Raw genomic sequence first — 25,014 nt, 5'->3', positions numbered from 1 at the left:
AGGGTGTGTGTTAATGACAGTGTACAAGAAGTCAGAGGATAACTTGCGAGATCAGTTCTCTTTCCTTCCACCATGCAGATGCCAGGGATGGAACCCAGGTCATCGGAGTTGATGACATGTGCCTTTATTCACTGAGCCAACTCACAAGCCCAGGAATGTTTTTCTGTGAAAATGAACCAGCTTACCATGGTAGCTCACTCCTGTGATCCCAGCACTCGGGAGGCTACCGACTGAGGGACGCAAGTTCAATTCTAACTGTGCTACTTGGCAAGTTCCAGGCCTGCCTGAAGTACATAATACGACCTCATCTCAAAGATAACAGTACCGGGAAATGGCACAGTGGTTAAGCACACTTATTGCTCTTTCAGAGGACCCAGGTTCAATTTCCAGCACCCACATAGTGGCTCACAACTGTCTGAAACTCTGGCTCCAAGAAATCTATCACTCTGTTTAGACCTCTTCTGACCCCAGGCATGCATGTGGTATACATACACACATGCAGGCAAAGCACTCACACATGTAAAACAAACTAAATAAATCCTAATAATAAAAATAGTAACTACTAAAAGACTTCCCCTGAGCTGAAGCCCTTCAATGCCTCATAGCAAGCAAAGCTGTGTCTTACCCAGGCTGCTTGAAAGTAACAGTTTGACTGGACAGTTTGTAGCCCCCTACAACAGTCTCATAGACTGCTTTCCCAGTGCGCATGATGCCTTGGATTTGATCCCAAGAAATTCCTGTACCAGGGATGGTGGTGTAAGTACTTGCACTCCTACATTTGGGAAGGCAGAGGAAGGAAAACCATAGGTCCGAGGTCATCCTTGGCTACACAGTGGATTCAAGGCCTCCTTGAGGTGCCAGGATCCTGTCCTTTCATCTCGTTTAGTTGTTTAACTTTTTCCCCTTGTTATGTTACAGTCATTGACTAAGTACTTTTTGTTTTTGTTGTTGTTGTTTGTTTTTCAAGACAGAATTTCTTTAGTAAAAGCCCTGGCTGTCCTGGAACTCACTTTGTAGACCAGGCTGAGCTCGAACTCACAGAGCTCTGCCTGCCTCTGCCTCCTAAGTGCTGGGATTAAAGACATGGGATTCCACTGCCCAGCAGCTAAGTAAAAATTTTTAAGTGCTGTAAACTTATTTTTCTCAAGATTTATAGTTTCTTAGAGCAGGAATGTTTACTACATTTAAAGTAGTAAAAATTTATTTTTACTGTAACACACACATTTCAGTAAGAATCTGTTTTGCACTTACTATATTATTAAAATGTAACTCAACAGCATCATCACTGTTTTTGATCTGTTTTTGATCTGGTTTTGATCTGTTTAGAACTGTTATAACAGGACTTTGCCAGTAATTGGATTTTTTGAGTTCAAGGCTATGATGTATACATAGCAAGTTCCAGGCTAGCCAAGGCTACATAGTGAGACCTTGTCTCAGAAAATCAAACCAAACCAAACACAAAACTATAGCAATATAATTCAACTGCACTCTTAGGTGTAAACAAATCCCAGCTCATGGCCATATATAGGCAATTATAATATAAAGACACAAAACTTCCTGCTACTACTTCATCAGGAAGTAGAGTCTTCTCTTTGCCCAGCCAGCAAGACAGCGCTGGGAAGGTACACTAGAAGAGCCTCCCACTGGGGGACAAAAGGCAATGCAGTCTCTACTTTGTTGCTGGGACACTTGTGTTTAGAACCCTCTGGTGAACACTATCGGCCTCCAAATCAATCCAGGATCTAGACAGATACATGAAAAAAATCTTCAGGGAATTCTGTTTTATTGCTAGAAAATAACTCTGTGCCTTTAAGTCATCCCAGCTGAGACCACCAAATGTCCTGGAGCAGTGTGGGACTCTCCCTCTGGGGCCATCCTATCACAATTCTTCTGCTAGGAGTCGGCAAGCAAGAGAGAAACTGCTTTATCTGGAGAGATTTGTAATGCAACAAGAATAACTAGACCAAAATACAGTAAGGAACAACAACGACAAAAAGAAAATAAACAGCATTTTGGCCTGCCTTTCGAAGGTGTTAATTAGCCTCTATCAGGGTGAGCCAAGCTAATTACAGCAACTAGAGCAGCACACTTCATTCTGCACTTCAACCACAGTGGCAGTGTTTCTATGGGGAGGAGGGAGGGACATCACCTACACTCTTGTAGATCTGCAATATCTGTCCCTATGTTACAGCCCCTCAGGCACCCTATATCAAAATGAACGGCCATTTCTAACATTTCACCAGTGCCTGTGGTAGCTGTACTTAACCCCTGCTTTGGAGAACTGGCAACTGCATCCAGGTTTTTGTTTGTTTTCCTGTTTTGCTTGCTATGTTAGTTAGACTGGTCTGGAACTCCTGGGTTCTAGTCAGTTCCAGTTACTTCCTGCCTTAGCCTCCTGAGTAGCTAGCTGGCAGAAAAAAAAAACAAAAAACAACAACAAAAAAAACATTACAGATTGTTGTCTGAATTAAAGTGGTCCCCACAGACTCACAGGGAGTGGCATGGTTAGAGGTGTAGTCTTGTTGGAGGAAGTGTTTCATTGGGGGGTGGGCTTTGAGATTTTAGAAACTTAAGCAAGTTCTAGTGGCTCACTGTCTCTTCCTGGTGCCTGCAGATCCAGATGTAGAACTCTCAGCTACCTCTCCAGCACCATGTCTGCCTGCACACCACCATGCTTCCCACCTCTGAACTAGCCAATTAAATGTTTCCTTCATAAGCGTTGCTGTGGTTATGGTGTTTCTTCACAGCTACAAAACCCTAAGACAGACATCTACCCCCACTGTTTCATCTAGAATAAGCTTGCACGCCTGCCTCCGTTTCCCTAATTGGGATCACAGACCTGTACATCCGGTCTGTGCAGCAGGTTTAGAGCTTACTTTTCAGCTGTACAATCAGGAAAGAACCGAGGAACAGGGAATAAACAATCAGCCTTTACCTTCCACAATACTGGACTTGGCAAGGTATCCTGAAGAGGACTTCAGAGCGCCACTGAACACAAAGAAACTGGCACCAGTCACTACAACAGACACAGAAATAGATTAGTGAAGACAGATCACTGAGATGAGCATTGGGAACAATAATGAGGTGTAAGTGGGGAATTCCAGAAAACAAAACACCACCATGTGCACTAACCAGATAGTTCAAATGTTTACCATATGCTTGTGAGAGAAATTTAAGATACAATCAACCCTACATTCTGTCGTACTCTTCCTCAAACAAGAATCAAACCGCCTGGCTGGTCTGATGTTTTTATTTGCTTTTTGGAGACAGGGTCTCACTATGTAGACCAGGCTGGCCTTGAACTCACCAAGGAACTACATCCTCTGTCTCCCAAGTGCTGGGATTAAAGGTGTGTATCCCTCGCAAGTAGAGTTATTTTATTTATTTATTTAATATGTATACAATATTCTGTCTGCGTGATGCCTGCAGGTCAGAAGAGGGCACCAGACCTCATTACAGATGGTTGTGAGCCACCGTGTGGTTGCCGGGAATTGAGCTCAGGACCTTTGGAAGAGCAGGCAATGCTCTTAACCACTAAGCCATCTCTCCAGCCCCAAAGTAGAGTTATTTTTAAAAGTCTATTTAGAATGAATATTTAGGGCTGGGAGATATCTCAGTTGGTACACTACCTACTATATAACCATGATGACCAGAGTTTGGCTCTTCAGCACCCATGAAAATTTGAGGTATGACAGTGTCCACCTGTAATTCCAGAGAGCAGGTGGGGACAAGCAGCTCCCAGGAGTTCACTGGCCAGCCATCTAAGCCAGTGAACTCCAGGTTCAGTGAGAGAGCCTCTTTCAAAACAAGTCGGGGGGGGGGGGGGGTGGGACAGGGGCTGGCTAGATGACTCAGTAAGTAAAACCCTTGCCACCAATCTGGTGACTTGATTTCTATCCCTGGGACCCATGTGTTAGAAGGAGAAAACCTATTTTCTCAAATTGTTGTCTGACCTAAACACAAACACAATAAATAAATGTTAGAAAAACAACATAACAATAAAACAAAACAAAACAGTGAGCAAGTAATTAAAGAAGATACCTGAAGCTGACTTCTGGTTCCCACATAGAGAAGTGCCAAGTAAGTGCATATATATCTGCATGCACATGAGACATCCATATGCACCCACGCACGCACACATGCATGTATGCGCGCGCGCGCGCACACACACACACACACACACACACACACACACCACACTACACTACCACTATTTCTCCAGAAAGGAAAGGATATGCACTTAAAACTTATATTGCTCTTATTTTCCTACACCTTGGTTTGTTTGTTTGTGACAGGGTTTCTCTGTGTTGTCCCTACCTGTCCTGGAACTCACTGTGTAGAACAGGTTGGCCTTGAACTTGAAGATCCACCTGTCCACCTCCAGAGTGCTGGGATTAAAGGCATTTGCCACCACCACCCAGCTATTTTCCTACATCTAAAACTGGACTGGACTAATCCAATTTCCTACTAATACATCTAACAGGCAGCAATCCAGCCCTTGTCAGACACTCCTAGTTACAAGGAGACAGAAGGCAAGCATCCTATCTCTGAACAACTCTCAGATTTACAGAGCAAGCCTCAAATTGAGCCAAATATGGCTCCCTGTAACACCTGCCCACTGGAGCCGGCTCTGTAGTCGTCACCACCACCATCATCATGGCTTCTAAGCCCCCCCTCCCCCCGTGCGTGTCAGATAACCACTCTACTGTTTACTTAATGGTTCCAGCTTTCGTAGCTACTAGAGAATAAACTGAACCTTTATTTTCATATTTTAAAAAAGCTAATTTTTACTCTTCTTCTAAAGTATGTTTCCAGGATAAACATGTATATTTTATTGAAATAGTCTTCCTTTCACCTATGTCCTGACTTCTCAGAGGTCTCAAATCATCTTCTAGATGTCACCTACTTTTATCAAAATTTTTCATCAATGATATCCACAACATTTTTCAGTATTCTAGACATATCTAACTAATTAGATATAACTGATAATAGGGAACACTGTGGATTTACCACCCTGCTTTATTTTAGATTTTTAATATTTGTTTGTTTGTTTATTTATTTATTTATTATGTAGACTACATTCTGCCTCCATATATGCCTGCAGGCCAAAAGAGGGCACCAGATCTCATTACAGATGGCTGTGAGCCACCATGTGGTTGCTGGGAATTGAACTCAGGACCTCTGGAAGAGCAGCCAGTGCTCTTAACCTCTGAGCTGTCTTTCTAGCCTTATTTTGGATTTTGTATTTGAAAACACACATTCTAAATATTTTTATGCTCCTACTAATCAACTGACTTTAATTATATATAAATTGAAGACAATGACCACCACTGTTGCAGACTAGGGAATGCTTCACAAAAACACACTAAAGGAACAGTTTCAGGAGGACCAGGAGGGAAATAAGGTTTGTGGTTGAATGGGTCTGGGAAGAGCTACACATCACCCTTCTCTCCATCCACTGTCAAAAGCTGGAAGGTGCCATGTTGGGTGGCTGGAACTTATTTAATACAACTTTCCCAGATTTAATACTTGAGTGAATATTTTATTTAATTACTGATTTTTGTTTTGTTTTGTGTTTTTGAGACAGGGTCTCTCTAGACAGCACCATGCCTGACTATGTGGACATTTCAAGCCACAGGACCCGAGGAACACTTTGGGCACTGCCACCTGAGCAAGGTTTCTTGAATTTGAATGTATTCTAGAACCACTTGGGTATCTTTAAGACCCACCTATGAGCAGTCTTCCTTTGCAAGTGGTGAGAGCACACCCCAGGCTGCACCACACCAAAAGTCTTCCCTGAGCTGCAAATGCTACCTGGCATACTCTCAGTGCACGGCCTAGTCTCACCTTCAGATACCAATGTTGGCCTGTCAATATCTGAAGATAGTTCTTTTAAAAAAATACTTACTTTTATTATTTAAATTTTGTGTGTGTGTGTGTGTGTACTTGTGTGTGTATATATAAGCAGAGGCACTGGATTCTGGCAGAGCTGGAGTTACGGGTGGCTCAAACTTGCCCTGTCTGAGTACAGGGAACTGTACTAAGGTATTATGAAGAAGCTCTAGGGAGCCAGGTATAGGTGGTGCACACCTTTAATCCCAGAATGCGGGGGCAGTCTGGTCTACAGAGTGAGTTCCAGAACAGTCACAGAGAAACCCATCTCAAAAAACAGAAAGAGGGGGGTGGGGTAGGTAGGGGTAGAGAGAGACAGGAAGGGAGGGAGGGAGGGAGGGAGGGAGGGAGGGAGGGAGGGAGGGGGGAGGGAGGAAGGAAGTGAAGGAGGGAAGGAGGGAAGAAGAGAAGGAGGAGAGAGAGAAAGGGAAAGGAAAGGAAAAGAGGTGTATGGGTTCTTAACTACTGAGTCATCTCTCCAGCCAAAGACAGTTCTTTTAAAACAATTCCTGTTACAAAGACAATATTTGCAAATTTGAAGACTCAAAGAGACAGACAACTACTCGAGTAGGGAAAGTAATCCTGAAAATATACTTGAAAAGATTATTTTGTGGTCACGTATCTACTAGAAAGTAAGTGGCAGGAGCCTAAGATATCCAATCATTCAATAGAACAACCTTCCACTATAAAAAAAAAATTTCACTGTGCCAGGTGTGGTGGCCAGAGACTTCAATCCCAGCACTCAGGAGGCAGAGACAGGAGGATCTCTGAGTTCAAGCCAGCCTGGTCCACAAGATGATTTCCAGGCCAGCTAGGAATACATGGTAAAACCCCATCTTAAACAATAGTTTAAATTAAATTAAAATAGGGGTGGGAGACATTACTCAATGGTTAAGAGCATTAGCTGCCCTTCCAAAGGACCCACATGGTGGCTTGCTACTGACTGCAATTCTAGGCCCAGGAGAGCCAATGCCATTTTCTGGACTTTGTTAGAACCAGGCATACAATTGATGCACAGACATACATGTAGGCAAAACATACATACCTGTATAAATAGTAATAAAATATATAAATAAAAGCAAACCCCCTCCAGTAGTGCGGCTGCTTACCTTTCCGGGGCTGACTGTGAATGCTGATGGCCTGGGTCTGGTAGTGCCCATCCTCATTCTGCACACACACCAGGTGAGAGTCTGCCTTCTCATTGAAGCACGCCCCTCCCGCCAGGACATGCTCATTCGACTTGTTTATGGCTTTCATCATCTACAATCAAAGAACAGGGTTAACCTTAGTCTGTAAGAATGAGCAGTTTTTCTTTCTAACATGGTAGGACACCACCTTCTCAAAGACAAAAAGTCAAAGTTCCTGTGTGACTCCGCCATATACCCTGTGCACATTTTATACTCAGTGCTTTGTCTTTCCCTTTTTTGTGTTCTCTGAGACAGGGTCACACTACATAGACGGCCTGAACTCCCATATAAATTAGGCTGACCTGAACTTACAGAATCCTTTGCCTCCAGACTGCTGGGATTAAAGGTGTGCTCCACCATGCCCAACTTTTTTGTCTTTTCCTAGTTGCACTGAATTCAATTAATGCAAACTAGTTCCGTTAGGTGTAGTAGTTTCTGCTCCTCCCTGCATTCTGAGGACAGACTCTGAGAGTCTAACTCTAAAAAAATGTCTGGCCAGCATGGCAGTGGTGGTGTTCATCTTAAACCCCAGCACTTGGGAGTCAGAGGTATGCCACACAAGTCTCTATCACTGAGCTTTACCTCCTAGCCCTTTGTTTTTTTTTTTTTTAAAAAATTGGGGGTGGGGGAGGGAGAATATCTATTTGGGAGTAGAACAAAAAGTTATATGGTAATTCTGTTTAATATTTTGGAAACACACTCTACTTGGAGCTTGTTTTCTTCTTGGCAAAACTGGCCTTTGGGCAAAGAATTGCCCATGCCTCGACCCCTGGCAAAATGCACGGTGTCTGGACTAGACAAGCAGGACACAAGGAAAAAGACTGTCAAACCTTGCCAAGACAGGATAAGATAGTTTTGAAATTTTTTCTGCCTCTGAAAATGGTCCGTCAGTTACTCTAGGCCTTAGCCAAAGTTGGTTGCTCCAACATTGCAAATGAGACTTTGGGGGACTGTCCAGGTAGCCAGTTGTCACTGTCATCTACTGCACATTTTGGAAGCTGCTTGATTGCACTTCCTGCCTACTCAAGTAATATTATGTCCCTTCTCAGGTTTTCAATATGGTTACTTTCCTCTTTCAACTTAGCCAAGCCATTTCTAATATAAGACTTAGACTCTTTAGGATAGAATAATTATTGAAACATTTAGCATATGTTTCTTACTTAATATTGTTTATGCTGGTTGTAGTTTTAATTTTTTATACTTGATATCTGTTCTTATTGTATATAGTTTTATATCAGGTTTGGAACTCTCTTATTTAGACAAAAGAGGGAGGTGATGGGGAACCTCCTTCAGCCAATGGCCTTTGAGAGGCTGGACCAGGTTGGGCTTGGTCTTGGGTATCAAAAAGGTGTGCGCTCATGCATGTGCCTGCATGCTCTCTCTCTCCTCTCTTGCCTGGATGCTGAATTCACTTCCTGTTTCCCATTCGTGCAGAGGACTATGATCTGTGAGTCCCCCTTAAATAAAGAACCCCTTATTATACTTAATTCTGAGTTGGTGTGGGATTAATTTATTCACATTCTCCTACATCTGCCAATTTTTTTCATGGTGGATGAACTATTCTACTTCTGTGTACATGTGTGAATGTGCATATACGTCTGTGTGTGTGTCTGTGTGTGTTTTTCCTTCCCTATCACTAGATATTACCTGTAGGTAGAGACTGTTTGTTTATTTTCTGGCTGCCCAGACCCGAAACAATTACATAAAAACTGTATTAAGACACTGCTTGGCCTATTAGCTCATGCATATTTCTAACTAGCTCTTATATCTTAAATTAACCCATCTCTATTAATCTGTGTATCACCATGAGGATGTGGCCCACTGGCAAGGTTCCAGCAGGTTCTGGCAGCCATGGGCTTCAGCAGGCATCTTTCTCCTTTGACAGCTACATGGCTTCTCCCTGATTCTGCCAACTTTCTTGCTATATCTCTTCCAACCTGACTATATTCTGCCCTTCTATAGGCTGAAGCAGATTCTTTTATTAACCAATGGTTTGCAAAACATATTCACAGCATACAGAGGGGAATCCCACATCAATTACTTATACAGTCTATGGTGTTTGAGTAAGAATGGTCCCTATAGGCTCATATACTTGAATGCTTAGTAACCAGGGAGTGGAACTATTTGAAAGGATTAGGAGTATTAGAAGGTGTGGCTTTTTTGGAGGAAGTATGTTCTGGGGCTTTAAGGTTTCAAAAGCCCATCACAAGCCCCCCCCCCCAGCCTGCAGATAAAGATGAAGTTCTCAGTTCCAGCGTCTGCCTGCATGCCATCAAACACCGCACCATGATGATAATGAACCAAACCTCGGAAACTCTAAACAAGCCAACAATTAAATGCTTTCTTTTATAAGAGTTGCCTTGGTCATGGTGTCTCCTCACAGCAACAGAATAGTGACTAGGACAAAATCCTTTGCTTGTTTTATAATTGTATTGTTTATCTTTTGTTGTTGTTATATGCCTGCTTTAGATATGGTCTCATGTAGTTCAGGCTGGCTTCCAACTCGCTACATAACCTTGAAGTGGAGAACTGTTTTGCTCTTCTAACCCTCCTGTCTCTATCTCTTGGTGCTGGGATTACAGTGGGTAACCTCATGGTTTTCTTGTTTTGGCTCCAAGTAAGCAAAATTTCCTTGTTTTTCACATCCTTGTTTAAGACACCCTTAGCAACACACACATTGGCTTTATTAGTTGTAATGAAGTTCCTTCACTCCTAGTCACTGGGCGTGGGTGACTAAATCTCAGAGGGGCTTCCTCCATTCCCACATTCTTTCTGTCCTATGTCCGCAGAGAGGTCTAAGATATGCGAGATGTGTGAGTGAGTCCATGGGTCAGACGACAGACAAAAGAGAACGATGGAAACATAAAGCTTACTGGTGTGGGCTGCATGGCAACCACGGCTGCTTGACAAAGTTCCAGCATCCGACATACGAATCACAACCCTTTACCACCAAAGTTTTACCTTCGTTTTGAATGATTCTCATGTGTGCTATGGGGTTTACTTATCCCTCTTCCTTTGGGCATTTTATGTGGGCTTTCATGAAGGATGAATGTGTACAATGGCAGTCTCTTTAAACAAAGTAACTCTCTGGAAAGGATCCCTACCACGGTGGAACTATATAGCATAATAACTCTGCCTGCTCCCCACACAGGATTTCCCACTCTGCCCCCCTTCTCATTACACCAAGAATGGAGAAGTTAAAGATTTACTAACTGGGCATCCCCGGTACCAGGCATGAAAAACACACAACTGAGAAATAATGGAGCCAGAGCCCGAGGACATCTAGGTTGGAGTTCGGTTAATAAGAATAGAATCATGCCCAGCATTAGTGGCTTACATGATCTCTTTCACTGGCTAGATGGGTCTTAAAAAACCCATTCAAGGAAGATCCCTCAATACAACCTAATGGAGCCTTTGTCCTTCAATGGAGATCCTGGTGGTACATGTTCAGCCACATTTCCAGATAGAATGAGCAGACATGGCAAGAACAAGAACCCTGGCTGAATTTTCCTGGTGACTCCAGTAGAGCTACTACTTGCCTTCAGAAGTTCAACAAGGGAGAGAGAGAGCGCTCCAGGTCCTTTTGAAAGTGGGACACCAATGCTGTCATGTGTGTAGTGTATGCATACATGTTTGTGAGTGTGGAGGCCAAGGGAACACAGTGGGTACTCTGCTCCATCACCCCTCACCATCTTATTCCCTAGAGGTAGTTCTCTCATGGAACCTGGAACCAGACTGGTGGTCAGCAAGTCCCAGGGACCCTGTCTCAATCCCCTCACAGCACTGGTGTTGCAGGTTTGTGTATGACCACACCTGTCTTTTTATATGGGCTTGGAGAATTTGAACTCAGATCTCCATTCATGTGTAGTACATGATCTTACACAATGAGCCATTTCCCAGCCTCCATGGCTTCTTATGCATACCTTCCTCATAGATCATATATCTCAGAGTGGGCCAGTTTCCTGAGACTTCAAGCTACCACTGAGCATTTGCTCATCTTATAACTGGTGGTAAGGGTTAGACAAGCAGGGGCAGCCTCACGACTACCTGATACACTATAATTTCACATCTAACTCTTGACAGATGCTATTATTTTGCTTCTCTTATTCTGCCAAAATGAAGCACCTTGAAAATTGGACCCCAAATCATGGCTTAGTAAACATTTCAATTCTTGCATAAAGTCTTTGACTCTGGATTAGATACTAACATGAGGATCCCCTCCTTTGAAATGACACAGCACACATTTTCTCTTTGTATTTATTTATATATGCCGTCATCCTCATTCAGCCTTGAATAATGATTAACAAAGAAGGATTAAGTCAGACTTACTATATTTGAATCTTGGCTTTGCTGACCTCTAAGCCCCATTTCCTCCTCTGTAAACTGAGATTTAAAAAACAGGTATCTATCTATATAAGCCACCTAGCATAGTCCTCAGCAGAAGCCCAGATTTCTTACTCCATATGGTGTTGGCTCAGCCATGCTCACTGCCACTCTGTTCACAGTAGCTACAAAAGAGAAACAATCTCAATGTCCCTCAAGTGATGAATGGACGGTGCAAATGTGGTACACACACCACACACAAGAGAATACTATTCATGGTATGGAAAAATGAAATGACGAAATTCGCAGGTAAACAGAACTATAAAATATTATACTGAGTGAGGTATGAGGTAACTCAGACCTAGGAAGATAAACACCCCATGTTCTCTCTTACTTGTTGAGCTTAGCTCCAGACCTTTAGATGCTAAGCACATAACCTGGAATATTAGACACCAGGTGCAGTGTTTTAAATGAGATGTCCCATATTCTTGGACATCTGAGTATTTGGTCTCCAGTTTATGGCATTGTGTGGGCAGGATTAGAGGGTTAGAAGGCATGGCCTTGATGGAAGAGGTATATCCCTAGGCAGGGAGACAGGCTTTGTTATTCTGTTTGCTCTGTTTCCTGACTGCTGTCTGAGGTGTAAACTCTCAGCTTTGTTCATGCCAACTGCCATGATGGTGGTGGAACTCTTATCCTAGATATAGGCTCAGAATAAGCCTTCCTTCTATAGTTGCCTGAGTCATGGAGTTTTATCACAGCAACAGGAAGTGACTAAGACACCAGGATAGTAAAAAAAAAAAGACCATGGAGCAAGAGGAGCTCTACAGGCTTTATAAAGGGAAACATAGGACTGTCAGGGGATTTTCCCAGAGAGAGGGGAGGAAGGGAACACAGAGGAAAACGGAGGCAGGCAGGATAAATAGTTCTGAAGATGCTTGAAAAAGCCAAAGGGAATCCTGTTATTTTTATGTTTACTTACAATTACATATATATAAGAACACACACACACATACATACACACACACACACACTAATCGAAGTTACACCACTTGGGGTGACAGTGCTCCCTCAAAAGCCATAGTCTAACAAAAATCTCAGTGCCAAGAATGAGGTTCCTCATTCTTGGCCAGGAGAGACCAAGAGATCCCCAAAATATAAACTATTGTCATGGCCCTCGGCTGCAGACTAGAAATCAAAGCTAAGACCTTACTTACTGCTGAGGTCACCACAGACTTCAGACAGAGGTCTTGGAGGAACTGAGCTGGAAATGACCTGGAAGATTCCTTACTAAAGACTAGTTCTCACAGTATCTGAAAGAATTATGCCAATGGAGGAAAGCAATCAATTATCCCTGCCAGCTATAACATCTATGAACCATAAAAATGACTAGACTGCACTGCAAGGCACTCTGGAAGATGCAGTGGTGGTACTCATATCCCGAAGGGAGCCAATAGATGCCTAATTGGACTGAAGACCCACTCGGTAGAAAGGAATTCATGTCTGCCATGGTAAGCCTACTCCCACTACCTGTGGCTAGTGAAGCTAAGGGACCTGGAGAGTCTACTATACTACTTCCCTAATCCTTAACTACATTCTTTTTTGTTTTGTTTTAGTTTTTCAAGACAAAGTTTCTCTGTCTAACAACCCTGGCTCTCCTGGAAATAGCTCTTGTAGACCAGGCTGGCCTCGAAATCACAGAGATCTGTCTGCCTCTGCCTTCTGAGTGCTGGGATTAAAGGCGTGCGCCGCCCAGCCCTCAATTGCACTTTAAATACTACTATCCTTACAAACAAGTACAGCTTTCACCTCTCATCAAAGAATCTGCTTTTTGTGGCAGCAGAACTGTCCAAGTGCAGAGAACAACTGCCTGTGGGGTGCTCGGCTCCAACGGATACGTCTGCTAAGAAACTGCACACCAAAGGCACAGGGAACCAGGACGATGACACCTGCTGTAAAACAGTGTCTTTGTTATAGGGAAGCTGCTGCACCCATGAAATCTCAACATCATGGCTACCTAAACGAGACCCGACAAATGACAGCACCAGTTGATATGTCAATGTATACAGGGGAAATATCACATGTCCTTACCCCCAGATGAAAAGCTACCCACAATTAATGAACATTTGCTGAGAGAGGGAAACCACTTGGCTCCAAGGATGAGCCCCAACAGGTGATTTGATCCCAAGTAGTCTTCCAAAGACATATAATATGTGCAACACTGAATGAACCCAACATGTTATATTTATAAGTTATAAGTATTACATGTGTGCAAAAAATAATAACTAAAGAAGTAGAGGCCAAGAATTTGTGGAGTAGGGGAAGATATATGAGGAGTTAGAGATAGGAGAGGGAGGAAGAAGAGAAATGATGTAAATATAGCACTCATATGAAATTCTTAGAAATAAACAAAAGTTAAAACATAGCTGGGCATGGTACTTGGTTGCACTCGCAGTACCCAGAAGGTAGAGCAGGAGGATCAGAAATTCAAGGACAACCTTGATGACATTTTGAGCTAGAGGCCAAGCTGGGCTACAGGAGACTTGGTCTCAAACACAAACGTCACTAGATAATTCCATACCGAGGGCCACACAAATGGCCCTAGTTAAACTTAATGAGTTACAAAACAAAGAAGGTCAGGCAGTAGTGGCGCACGCCTTTAATCACAGTGCTTGGGAGGCAGAGGCAGGCGGGTCTCTGTGAGTTCCTAGAAGAGCTAGCTCCAGGACAGCTAGGACTGTTAGGGAGAGAAACCCTGTCTCGAAAAAAAACAACAATAACAACAACAACAACAACCAAACAAACAAACAAAAAAGAGTTCCAGGACAGTCAGTGCTGTTGCACAGAGAAACCCTGTCTTGAAAAACCAAACCAAACCAACACAACACAACACAAAGCAGAAAGATGTGAACAGGGAAAGGGACTTGGAGGGAGGAGTGGGGCTGATGGAGTAGGCAGGTGAGCTGAGAGTGACCGGAACACATTATACACATGTATAAGTTGCCGAAGTATGAACTTCATTAACTTTTCATAGGTATGAGCTGCATGAATCAGTAAAGTATCTAGATCAGCACCAAACACATATGCACTTTAAGTATTTGTTCAAAAAGACGTTAAGGCTGTAAGACCTGAGCCCTTGTGTTCTCCAAAGTAAGAAAGGGGACGTGTAAAGGGGACATGTAATTGCTCTGTGAGATGAGGGATGCCATAGGAGTCTAGGGAATCTTGAGGCAACTGGAATAAAAATAGTAAGATTAGAGGTCACAAGGCAAGAGGCAGCAAGACTGAGTTCTGATAGGCAGGGAATGCCGCAAGTTGGCTTCTACCCAGTGTTTTAGAACCAGTGGCCATTCCTATTGACCGGCATCCATAAACAGGGACAAGATGGTCTTTGGCATGCAGAGCTCAGCAGCAGTTCCCTGGGGCAGACTTGTTCTTGGGGAATCCTTTTCTGTTTTGCTTCCCTTTTCATTTTTATTTTATTGAAAAATTTTTTCATTCAATATATTTTGCTTGTGTTTTTGTTTATCCTAACTTTTCCAAATTCTCCTCATCTCTCAACCTACTCAATTTTGTTTTTTCTCTTTAAAAAACAAACAAGATAAACAAAACTCCCCACAAAAATGAAAATAAAAATAAAGAAGCAAATATCAGTAAGACAAAAAATGTCAAACAAAGCAAAATGAAACAAAAAGTCTAAAAAACACCACTGAGTTCATTTTGTGCTGGCTAACTACTCCTAGGCATGGGCCTGCCTTGACGTATGGATAAAACTGCACTGGAGAACACTGATTTTCTCCTTGCCAGAGGGTTCCAGTGGCAGATACTTTCTAAGTTATTGGTAGAACTCCACAGCTATTTCTCCCCTTCAGTTCTGGGAACTGAAAAAATGATAATAATAACAATATATAAATAAAATGAAGAGGTCAGAGGAAAAATCAGTCATGTATGCCTCCGTGTCTACCTTCTTTTTCTTGCTGGTGAGCATGTCTGTCCTGTTACACCACTGCTGCCACCCTATTAGCATTAAAATCTAGTTTCCTTGTCTTTCAAACCTGCATTGAAGACCAGAGATTCTAGGAACCTTTCAGACTTTCCAGTGCCATACTGGGACTACTGGGGAATCCGGCTTCACAGACTGAGGCGCTGCCGTATTCTCAGCAACTCTAGCATTTATTGGACTAACTACTCACCCTATCATGTAAACCCATCTAGTAATATATATAATATAATTACTATATATATATATATATATATATATATATATATCTCACACCAGTTCTGCTCTTTAGAGAACCCTTATTAATATAACGCTTATGGTTATACTAACTACCATGATTATTCTTTTCAGGGCTGAAGTGTTGGCCATGAACTGTTTTTGTTTGTGCTTGTCTTCAAATGTCTTTCCCTGTAGATTTTAAAAGATAACTTTGACCTGGTCTGATGTGGGATGCCCTTCTACACACTGAGAATACGGCTTATAAATAAGCTGCTGTAGCTAGGTGGGAAAGCCAAACTGAATACAGAGAGAAAGAAGGCGGAGTCGAGGGAGACGCCAGCAGCTGCTGGAAGAGTAAGATGCCAGAGCATTACCTATAAGCCATGGGAAATATAGTGATATACAGGCTATTAGTTTATTAATTTATTACGTATTAATTTATATGTAAAAGCTATCCAGTAAGAAGCCCGAGCCATCAGTCAAGCAATTATAATCAATATTAAGCCTCAGAGTGGTTATTCAGGAACTGGTAGGCAGGAGAGAAACTTTCAGTTACACTGGCCAAGTAACTCATACCTGCAATCCTGTACTCATGAGGCTAATACAGGGTTGTTGTGTAAGTTTGAGGCCAGCCTGGGTTATTTATAATCTGTATTCAACAAAACAAACAAAACAACCTCCCCACATAGGTCTGTTGAATGCAGCAATCTTGGTATGTAATTATATCCTCTCAAAGACAGAATCTATTATTCTATTTTTTTTCTGGCTTTTAGGGTTTCTGCCAGAGGTCCGATGTTATTCTGATGTGTCTGTCATTGAGACCGGCATTTTTCTCTTGCAGTTTTTACTGTTGTTTCTTTGTTTTGACATCTTGACTGTGTTAGAGAGAAGTTCTCTGGTTATGTTTGTTTGGGGTTCTCAATGCTTCTTGTGTTTGGGTATCCATTTCTTTCCCTAGATCCAGGATTTTTTTTGCTCTAATTTTATTGAACAAATCTTCTTTGCCTTTAGTTTAGTTTAGTTTTTCTTTAATCTTCGTTTGTTCTTCTTCTACCCCAACTGCACTGGTGCTAATCCTGAACAGGTCAAGGGTCAGATATTAGACAGAGCTGTCTTTACTTCAGCAGCTTCCTTTCTATGTGTACTAGAAGCCCCTGCTGGTCACACCTCGCGTTGCAGTCTATGAGGCAGGCAGGTTGTGCCATGCTCCAGGAGTCCCCAGTTTGTACAGCATGCAGTAGCTAATGCTTTAGCCAGAGGATGTCTCATGAGTGCATTGGCAGCAGAAACAGTAAACACAGCATTGAAATCTATATAGGTAGATCAATCTCTAGACTTGAAAATGTGCTTGAGTTAAACACCCTCTTGGTGGTGATGCAGATATGTCAAATATCCACTGCCTTCAAAATTCTCCCCGTGGCAGTGAGCCTCTAGGCAGAAAGGTTAATTGACAGAAAGCTTGGCATTAGCAGACTCTGCAGTTATCTTCAGGCAAAGAACCTAGCTACTAGGCACCACATACGTGGCTACAACCCATGGTACCCTTCATTGCTTGAGCCAACTCTCCTTAACCTTTGGGTATGCTGGCCTCTGATCTCCATAACTGCCTCCTGCAGCAGTCTCCATCTTGGGACCGGGGGAGGTTGAGCCTAGGCTCTCTGACTTGTGACTTTTCCTTGCTATTGCTCGCAGACTTTAATAATAATGTTCTTTTAATATAGTCTCTGGCTACAGCCACTTAAAACATGGGGAGTAACAAAATCGAACTCCTCTCTATTGCTGATCTAGTCCACTGGAGAAGTTACTATCTCATGAGCACATCCAACTACAGTCAAGGCTTACAAGAACTATAGGCATCTTTTGACATTCTCTTTATCTTGTTCACATGACTTAGCAACATTATTGTATGTGTAACAAGGTTGGTAAGAAAAGTATTCCTGGACCCATGAGAATTGCTCTGCCTGTTCCTTTCCAGTGTTTTCTTCATGAACACACATTCAACACAAACTCCTTGACGATCTCCTGGGCTCTTTCATTTCTGGTAACCCTGCCTGCAAATTCTAGCAGTCATCGTCTTCCTGGATTCTCGACTCTATCTCCTCAACTTGGGGAAATGTCAAGTCTGCTTAGGTTCTGCCTATGTGTCTTATGGCCTGGAAAACACACAGTAAGTTAGGGTAATTACGAGCTTCCCTTAATGCTCCACTGTCTGCCACCACAGAAGTGGACGATCTCACAGTCCTGGAAGGTAGAGGTCCAGTATTAAGGTTAAATTAATATAAGAGTTAGCCAATAAGAAGCTAGAGATTAATGGGCCAAGCAGTGTTTTAATTAATACAATTTCTGTGTGATTATTTTGGTTCTGGGCAGCTGGGACGAACAAGCGGGCTCTCTTCCTACAGAAATGGCTCAGGGATTAAGAGCACTGACTGATCTTTTAGAAGTCCCGAGTTCAATTCCTAGCAACTACATGGTGGCTCACAATCATCTATAATAAGATCTGGTGCCCTCTTCTGGCCTGCAAGCATACATGCAGGAAGAACATTGTATACATAATAAATAAATCTTAATAAAAATATGCTTACAATAAACTGCTCAGTGTCAGACTTTAGAAGTTTGAACCAGTACCACCAAATTGTGCTGACCTGCAATTCCTTCGTGACTCTTGTGGATCTTTCCTCTGCTGGCTACAGTGTTTGCAGGGACACGACCCTCCATAGGAATAAGAATCAATTAGAGAAAACAACCTATCCTTAAACTGACACTTGAAAAGTAAGTAGTGTTAGGCAAGTGAAGAGTAAGGTCAGTGTATGTCAATAGGAAGTTTATGAAAAGCTTGAAGCAAAAGCAGATCAAGGACATATGGGTGAGGATAAGAAAGGCTATGTACAGGGTAAGAGAGATGGCTCAGTGAGAAAGAAACAGCTTGATGTGCAAGCATGGGGACCTGAATCTGGATTTCCTAACACCCAATAAAAAAGGTGGGCTTGGTGGTATATGCCCAACTAGACATCTCTCATCACCAAATGAAGCCTCCAGTTCCAGCAATGGTTTACAGATAATCAAGTTGTTGGCCAAAGGGGACCCTGAGACACTCCCAAACAACTCATGCTATTGCCAAGGCTTTTGGTTGCTCATACTGCTGAAGACAGTGCCTAAAGAACTTGATGGACACGGAGAAGTTGAGCTGGTGCCTTCCTAGTGCTTTCACCCCTAATGACTAGTGCTCACGGTACTAAGATACGAAGGGACTCTGCTGATACCAAAGGAGAAAGGTAAACATCAACCTAGCTATAAACCCTGTGATCTACAATGGTGACTGTAGGGCTCAGCTGTGATAAGCTCAATAGAGGCCTGAGTTTCAGATAACTTTAAGGCAATACCTGGTTCCAGGAAAAACCACAAACTGAGACTACCCAAGCACCACCCAGGAATGGACCATACAAGGGGAAAGAAAGTCCTAACGTTCCAAACATTGTAGACAGGATCAACTGATGTCCCTTAGTCCAGCACACACCCATCCCCTTTCACCAAGACACCCTTAGACAAATGTCAGCCAATCAGGGGTCCTGAACCTTAGAAATTCCTCACTCCAACTTTTGCTATAATAAAAACCCCACGCCAACTGAGCTCGAGGCCTCTGATCATACCAATGTGTTGGACACATAGAGAGTCCAATTTTGAACTTGAATAAAGGCTCTTTGCTTTTACATACAGGATTTGGTCTCCATGGTGGCCTTTTGGGGGTCTCCGCCATCTGGGCATAACAGTGACTTGCCTGAAAGATATACTGGTGCAAAATTGTCACAATTTTTATGGCAGTAATCTGACTGGATTTAAGGCCCACTCCATGAGATGGAACCCATACTCAACACTGCTCAGAGGGTCAAGAACCTGAGGCTAGATAGGCCAGGGACTTAGGGGAAATCCAAGCACTACTGTTCTGCTAAAAGAGTTTAGCAATAAAATGACTCCTAATGATGTTTTGCAATACTCATAGATCACTGCACTGCTCAGCCATCATCAGAGAAGCTTCCTTCTGCAGTAGATGGGAACAAAAACAGAGACCCACAATGAAACAAAGTGCAGAGAGAGAGAACCTAGAACACGCAGTCCTAAATGGGATATCTCCATCAATCCCTCCCCTCAAAGCTCAGGGAACCCTATGGTGGTATGGGAGCCCTTCTGTAAATGTGTTGCTTTTATTGGCTAATGAATAAAGAAGCTGCATGGGCCTGTAGCAGAGCAGAACAGAGCTAAGCAGGGAAAACCAAACCAAATGCTGGAAGAAAGAAGGTGGAGTCAGAGAGAGTAGGTGGAGTCTGAGAGATACCACACAGCAGTTGCAGGAGAAAGATGCTGGACAGAACCTTACCAGTAGGCCACAACCATGTGGTGATACACAGATTAATAGAAATGGGTTAATTTAAGATGTAAGAGCTAGCTAGAAATACACTTAAGCTATTGGCCAAATAGTATTGCAATGAATATAATTTCTGTATGTTTATTTAGGGTCTGGGCAGCTGGTAAACAAACAAGTGGCCTCTGACTACACAGTGGGGATGGAGAACACCAGGAAAACAAGACAGCAGGATGGATATACTTATGAACCCAGAGATTATGGCAGCATGTGCAGGTCCTAGCCCTGAGAGGGGAGATGGACACACCATCCTTAGTCCAGAAGATACTGCTAGTAAAGGAATTGCTTTTTTCCAGTGGAGTCTCACTGGGAAAATAAACCACCCTTAAGGACAGACCTCCATGTCCAGCAGCAGACAGTCAGCAAAAAACAAACTCAATAGCATTTTAGGACGTTCCTTGTTTCATAATGCTTTGTTTGGCATTATTTTTATTCTTTTTTTCTTATGGGTCTTTTGCATATATATCTCACGATTTCCAGTTTTGTGTTTTTCTGGGATCTCTCTGTGTGAATATGTATGTTTGTTTCTGGGATCTCTCTCTGTGAATATGCATGCTTGTTTCTGATATCTCTCTCTGTGAATATGTATGCTTGTTTCTGGGATCTTTCTCTGTGAATATGTATGTTTGTTTCTGCATCTGTGTTTCTTGTGCTTTTTTTCCTGGTAGTTTGTTACTTATCCTATTCCAGTTTGTTTTTATTTTATGATATTTTATATTACTTTATTATTATTATTATTTTTAGATTCCTGTTTGCATTCTAATGAGAGAAAAGGTGTGGATTTGAGGGGGTGGGGAGTCAGGGAGGATCTGGAAGAAGTTGGGGTAGGGGAAACCATAATAAAAACAATGTATAAAAAAGAAATTTATTTTCAATTAAAAAAATAAGAACAGCAAAGCATCTGCTGTATGAGAGAAAAAAGAAACAATACCACCACAGATTTCATAGATATGCTATAGCTAACTCTATACTTTTAAAAAAATATTTATTTATTTATTTATTATGTATACAGTATTCTGTCTGTGTGTATGCCGCAGGCCAGAAGAGGGCACCAGACCCCATTACAGATGGTTGTGAGCCACCATGTGGTTGCTGGGAATTAAACTCAGGACCTTTGGAAGAGCAGGCAATGCTCTTAACCTCTGAGCCATCTCTCCAGCCCCAACTTTATACTTTTTAATAAAAATGTAAATCTATCACAATATTGAAAAATAAAATGACACAATCACTTTAGAAGTCCAGAATTTATCACTCTATTTTTGTATAAGAAAATTTTACATAAACGAACTAAGACAAGTACTAATATAGACTGAGCTTACATTAATTGAAGATAAAATTCACATGCAATCATGCACTTCTTACTTTTATTTGCATTTTCAGTTATAAAAAAATGTCCCTTGTGGTAATGTCTTACCTCATTGTATCTGTTGCTGGGAATTTTAATGCTTGTTTTCCGAACTTCCATATCAACCACCAAACCTTGAACTACTGGCAAAGTATACTGGTAATTCCGGAAGTCCTGGGCAAAGCAGATTAAAGTAGAATTAAAGCATGATAAAAATGGTAGAAATTGATTTATAGTAATAAAAGTAGCACAAACAGAAATAATACCAATATTGAATGACCCTGCTTTTTAAATAATGAGAGGATGTACAATGAAAGCCCTGACTGACTGCATCCTGTCTCTCAGTACTATAAGCCATAGGCAGTAAAGCCAACGGCTTCCTTTACTCCTCCCATGTAACACTAAATAAATGACCTCTCTGCTTTATTGCCACTAATTTGCAGGAAGGTCGGACTCAAACTCGTTTTGTTCTTGTATTTCTAGACATTTCAGTTCTCGGTGAGTATCTGAAGGTGCGTGCACACTATCTAGCATGCCTGAAGCAAAGTAAGCACGAGTCAAGTCTAGGGTGCCGGTGTATATAGCAGGATGCCATAGGTTCTTACAGGTCAACAGTAGAGGGTCTGAAGATTTTTCCTTTTTTATTTCTTTCATTCTTTTTTTAGACAGGGTTTTGTTACACAGCCCAGGCTGAGTTAGAACTTACCATGTAGAAGTTACCCTTGATTTCAAAACTCTTTGGCCTCAGCCTCTTCAGGGCTGTGATTACAAATCTGAATCACAACAATTGATACCACAAAGACAAAGACTTTGGTTCTGAGGTTTCTGGCCTGTTTTTTTTTTTTTTTTTTTTTTTTTACAGATTTGACTTCTTTATGAAAACTAAGTGGCAGTGATGGCATAAGCCTTTAATCCCAGCACCAGGGAGGCAGAGGCAGACAGTATGAGGCCATCCTGGTCTACAAAGCGAGTTCCAGGACAGCCAGGGCTACACAATGAAACCTTGTCTCGAAAACAAAAAACAAACAAAACAACAACAACAACAACAACAAAAGTGTAAGTGAGGGGCGGGGAGATGAGCTGATAAGAATAACGTGGGAAGAGACAGGGATTATGAAAAGTGTTAATAGCTCAAAAGATAGTGAAAATCTGTCAGATTAAAAGAAAAACAGACAATGCCTGCTACTGGATTGGGTATAGAATATGAACAAAGAAATTCAACAAAGAAGTCAATCTGACTCTGAGTTTTACTGTTAGGCCTAAGAAGTTGAAAACCAGGATGGGAAGAAAAGGTGGTTCTTTTCGTTTGTTTTTTGTTTTGTTTTGTTTTGAGACAGGGTTTCTCTGTGTAACAGCCTTAGCTGTCCTGGAACTAGCTCCTATAGACCACGCTAGCCTTGAACTCACAGAGATCCACCTGCTTCTGCCTCCCAAGTGCTGGGATTAAAGGCGTGCACCACCACCGCCCAGCAGAAAAGACTATTTTTCTCTCTTTTTTTTTTTTGCATTTTTAAAAATTATTTAGTTTTTTAAAAAACAATCTTTTTTCACTTTATATACCAATCCCAGTTCCCACTCCCTCTCCTCCTCCTGCTTCCTCTCCTTTCCTAAACACTTCTACTGTGTTCCTTGCAATAGAGCACAAGACTATTGATGGGGAAACACACACACTGAAATCACAGTGGCCAGTCGGAATGCGTGATGATCCTTCTGCCTTAGCCTTGTAACTGGAAAGGACAACAGGCCTACGTCACAAAACCTGGCTTTCACATATTTTAAAAATATAGCTGGATAAAAACAAATAGGAGTGTGAGGGTTAATACTGTCAACCTGACAGGCTCTAGAATCACCCAGGAGACGAACTGGTGGGCACATCTGTAAGGGGTTATTAGATTAGGTTAGCCACTGGGCGTGCCCGTGTGGATTACCAGACTGGGTTAACTGGGGTGGGAAGACCCACCTGTAGGCGGTATAATTCAGTGGTTGGGGTCTTGGACTCCTTCACAAGGAGAAAGCAAGCGGAGCACCAGCACTGGCCTTGGTCTGCTTCCTGACTGCACCTTCCTGTGACCAGCTGCTCCTTTGCTGTGACTTCCTGCACATGCCATGTGACTAACTGCTCCCCTGCCGTGGCTTTCCTCCTATGATGTAAAAATATCTTTCTCCCTTAGAAAAGAACTAACTTCAGCATGAAGTTAGCTCCAAATCCACTCCCTAAAGAGCAATCAAGGGGCTGGAGAGAAGGCTCTGCGGTTAAGAGTGCGTATTACTCTTTCAGAGGACCCAAGCTCAATTCCCAGCAACCATGTCTCAAACTCTGGCTACAGGAGATCCAACACCTCAGACACCCACACTCACACATACACAAGATTAAAAATAAAATAAATCTAAAAAGAAATTAAGTGCTGGTCATGTTTGTACATGCCATCCAGCACTTGGAAGCACGAGGCAGGAGGGTATAGAGTCAAGGGTAGCCTGGGCTATACAAAACAGGGATTCTCAAACAAATCAACAAAACAAGGAAAAACCATTAAAAGCCGAGTAAATCATTTACAACAATAATCACTTCAGTGCTGTAAAATCAGACCAAAGACATCTGACACACTCAGAAGTGACTTCATGAGAAGAGCTGAACTTCAAGTACAGTCAAGCTGAGGTGGTGACTGCCTTGCCAGCTCTGTCCCAAATACCTGTTCAAGCAGGGAAGGGCTCTATGGAAAGCAGTATGTTTATTGTTCTGGACACTGTCAAACAGCAGCAACCAGAGGGCTAGAGAGTGGCTCAGCAGGTAAAGTGCTTATCCAAGTATGAAGACCTGAGTTCAGGTCCCAGAACCCACTTAAAAAGTCAGGTGTGAGGGAGCCTGCTTGTAATCCCAGTATTAGGGAGATAGGACAATGAGGATGCCTAGGCCTCACTTGCCAGATAGCCTCGCCTAATTAATGGACTAGGATAGTGTCTGAAAATGAGGCAGATGGTGTTCCTGAGGAATGACACTCAAGGTTGTCCTCTGGCCTCTACACTACACCTACGAGAGAGAGAGAGAGAGAGAGAGAGAGAGAGAGAGAGAGAGATTCAAACAAAACAGTGGTTCATGCCTGTAACCTCAGCTACTCCGAAGGGTAAGGCCAGAGGTTCGCAAGTTTGAAGCCAGAATGAACAATTAAATGAGACTCTGTCTCAAAATAAAAATAATAGAGTTGGGTTGTAGATGTAAATCAGCGATAGAGAGTTTACCTAGCCCTACGTTCAGTGCGGTATGGGAGGGAAAGAGCAGTATCTTAGTGGCTAATTAAAAGGGACAATGGGGCTGAGCACATGGCTCAGTGGGTAAAACTGCTTCTGAAAGCACGAAGAACTGAGTTTGAATTTCAAGAACACATGTAAAGCTGGACTCACAGCACAAGTATTTGTAATCCCAATACCAGTACCTGGAGGCAAAGTACCTGGAGTACAGGAGGCAAAGGCAAGAGGAACCCTGGAAACTCAAGGGTCAGCTAGTCTGTAGGCAACAGGGAATATCAAGAAGTGAAAGGCAAAGACAGAGACCCATGGCTGTCTTCAGACACATACTGTGAATTTTCACACACACACACACACACACACACACACACACACACACACACAC

The 25,014-nt window shown here is 42.4% G+C and overlaps 1 protein-coding gene across 3 annotated transcripts in view; it reads right to left on the bottom strand.

Annotated features, from left to right (window-relative positions):
* The window catches only part of Zfyve9 (zinc finger FYVE-type containing 9), a 134,802-nt gene that overhangs the window by 9,772 nt on the left and 100,016 nt on the right, over positions 1–25,014 (bottom strand). For all 3 annotated transcript variants that reach the window (XM_038332434.1, XM_038332433.1, XM_038332432.1), the window contains 3 exons: positions 21,456–21,560; positions 7,002–7,152; positions 2,936–3,016 (listed from right to left, as the gene is read on the bottom strand). In XM_038332434.1, coding sequence (XP_038188362.1) covers positions 2,936–3,016; positions 7,002–7,152; positions 21,456–21,560 — 337 coding nt within the window. The remainder of the gene's footprint in view (positions 1–2,935; positions 3,017–7,001; positions 7,153–21,455; positions 21,561–25,014) is intronic.

This window comes from Arvicola amphibius, chromosome 6 (assembly GCF_903992535.2).
Source record: "Arvicola amphibius chromosome 6, mArvAmp1.2, whole genome shotgun sequence".
In the NCBI taxonomy this organism is placed as follows: domain Eukaryota; kingdom Metazoa; phylum Chordata; class Mammalia; order Rodentia; family Cricetidae; genus Arvicola; species Arvicola amphibius.
This window is presented reverse-complemented; position numbering and strand designations above follow the sequence as displayed.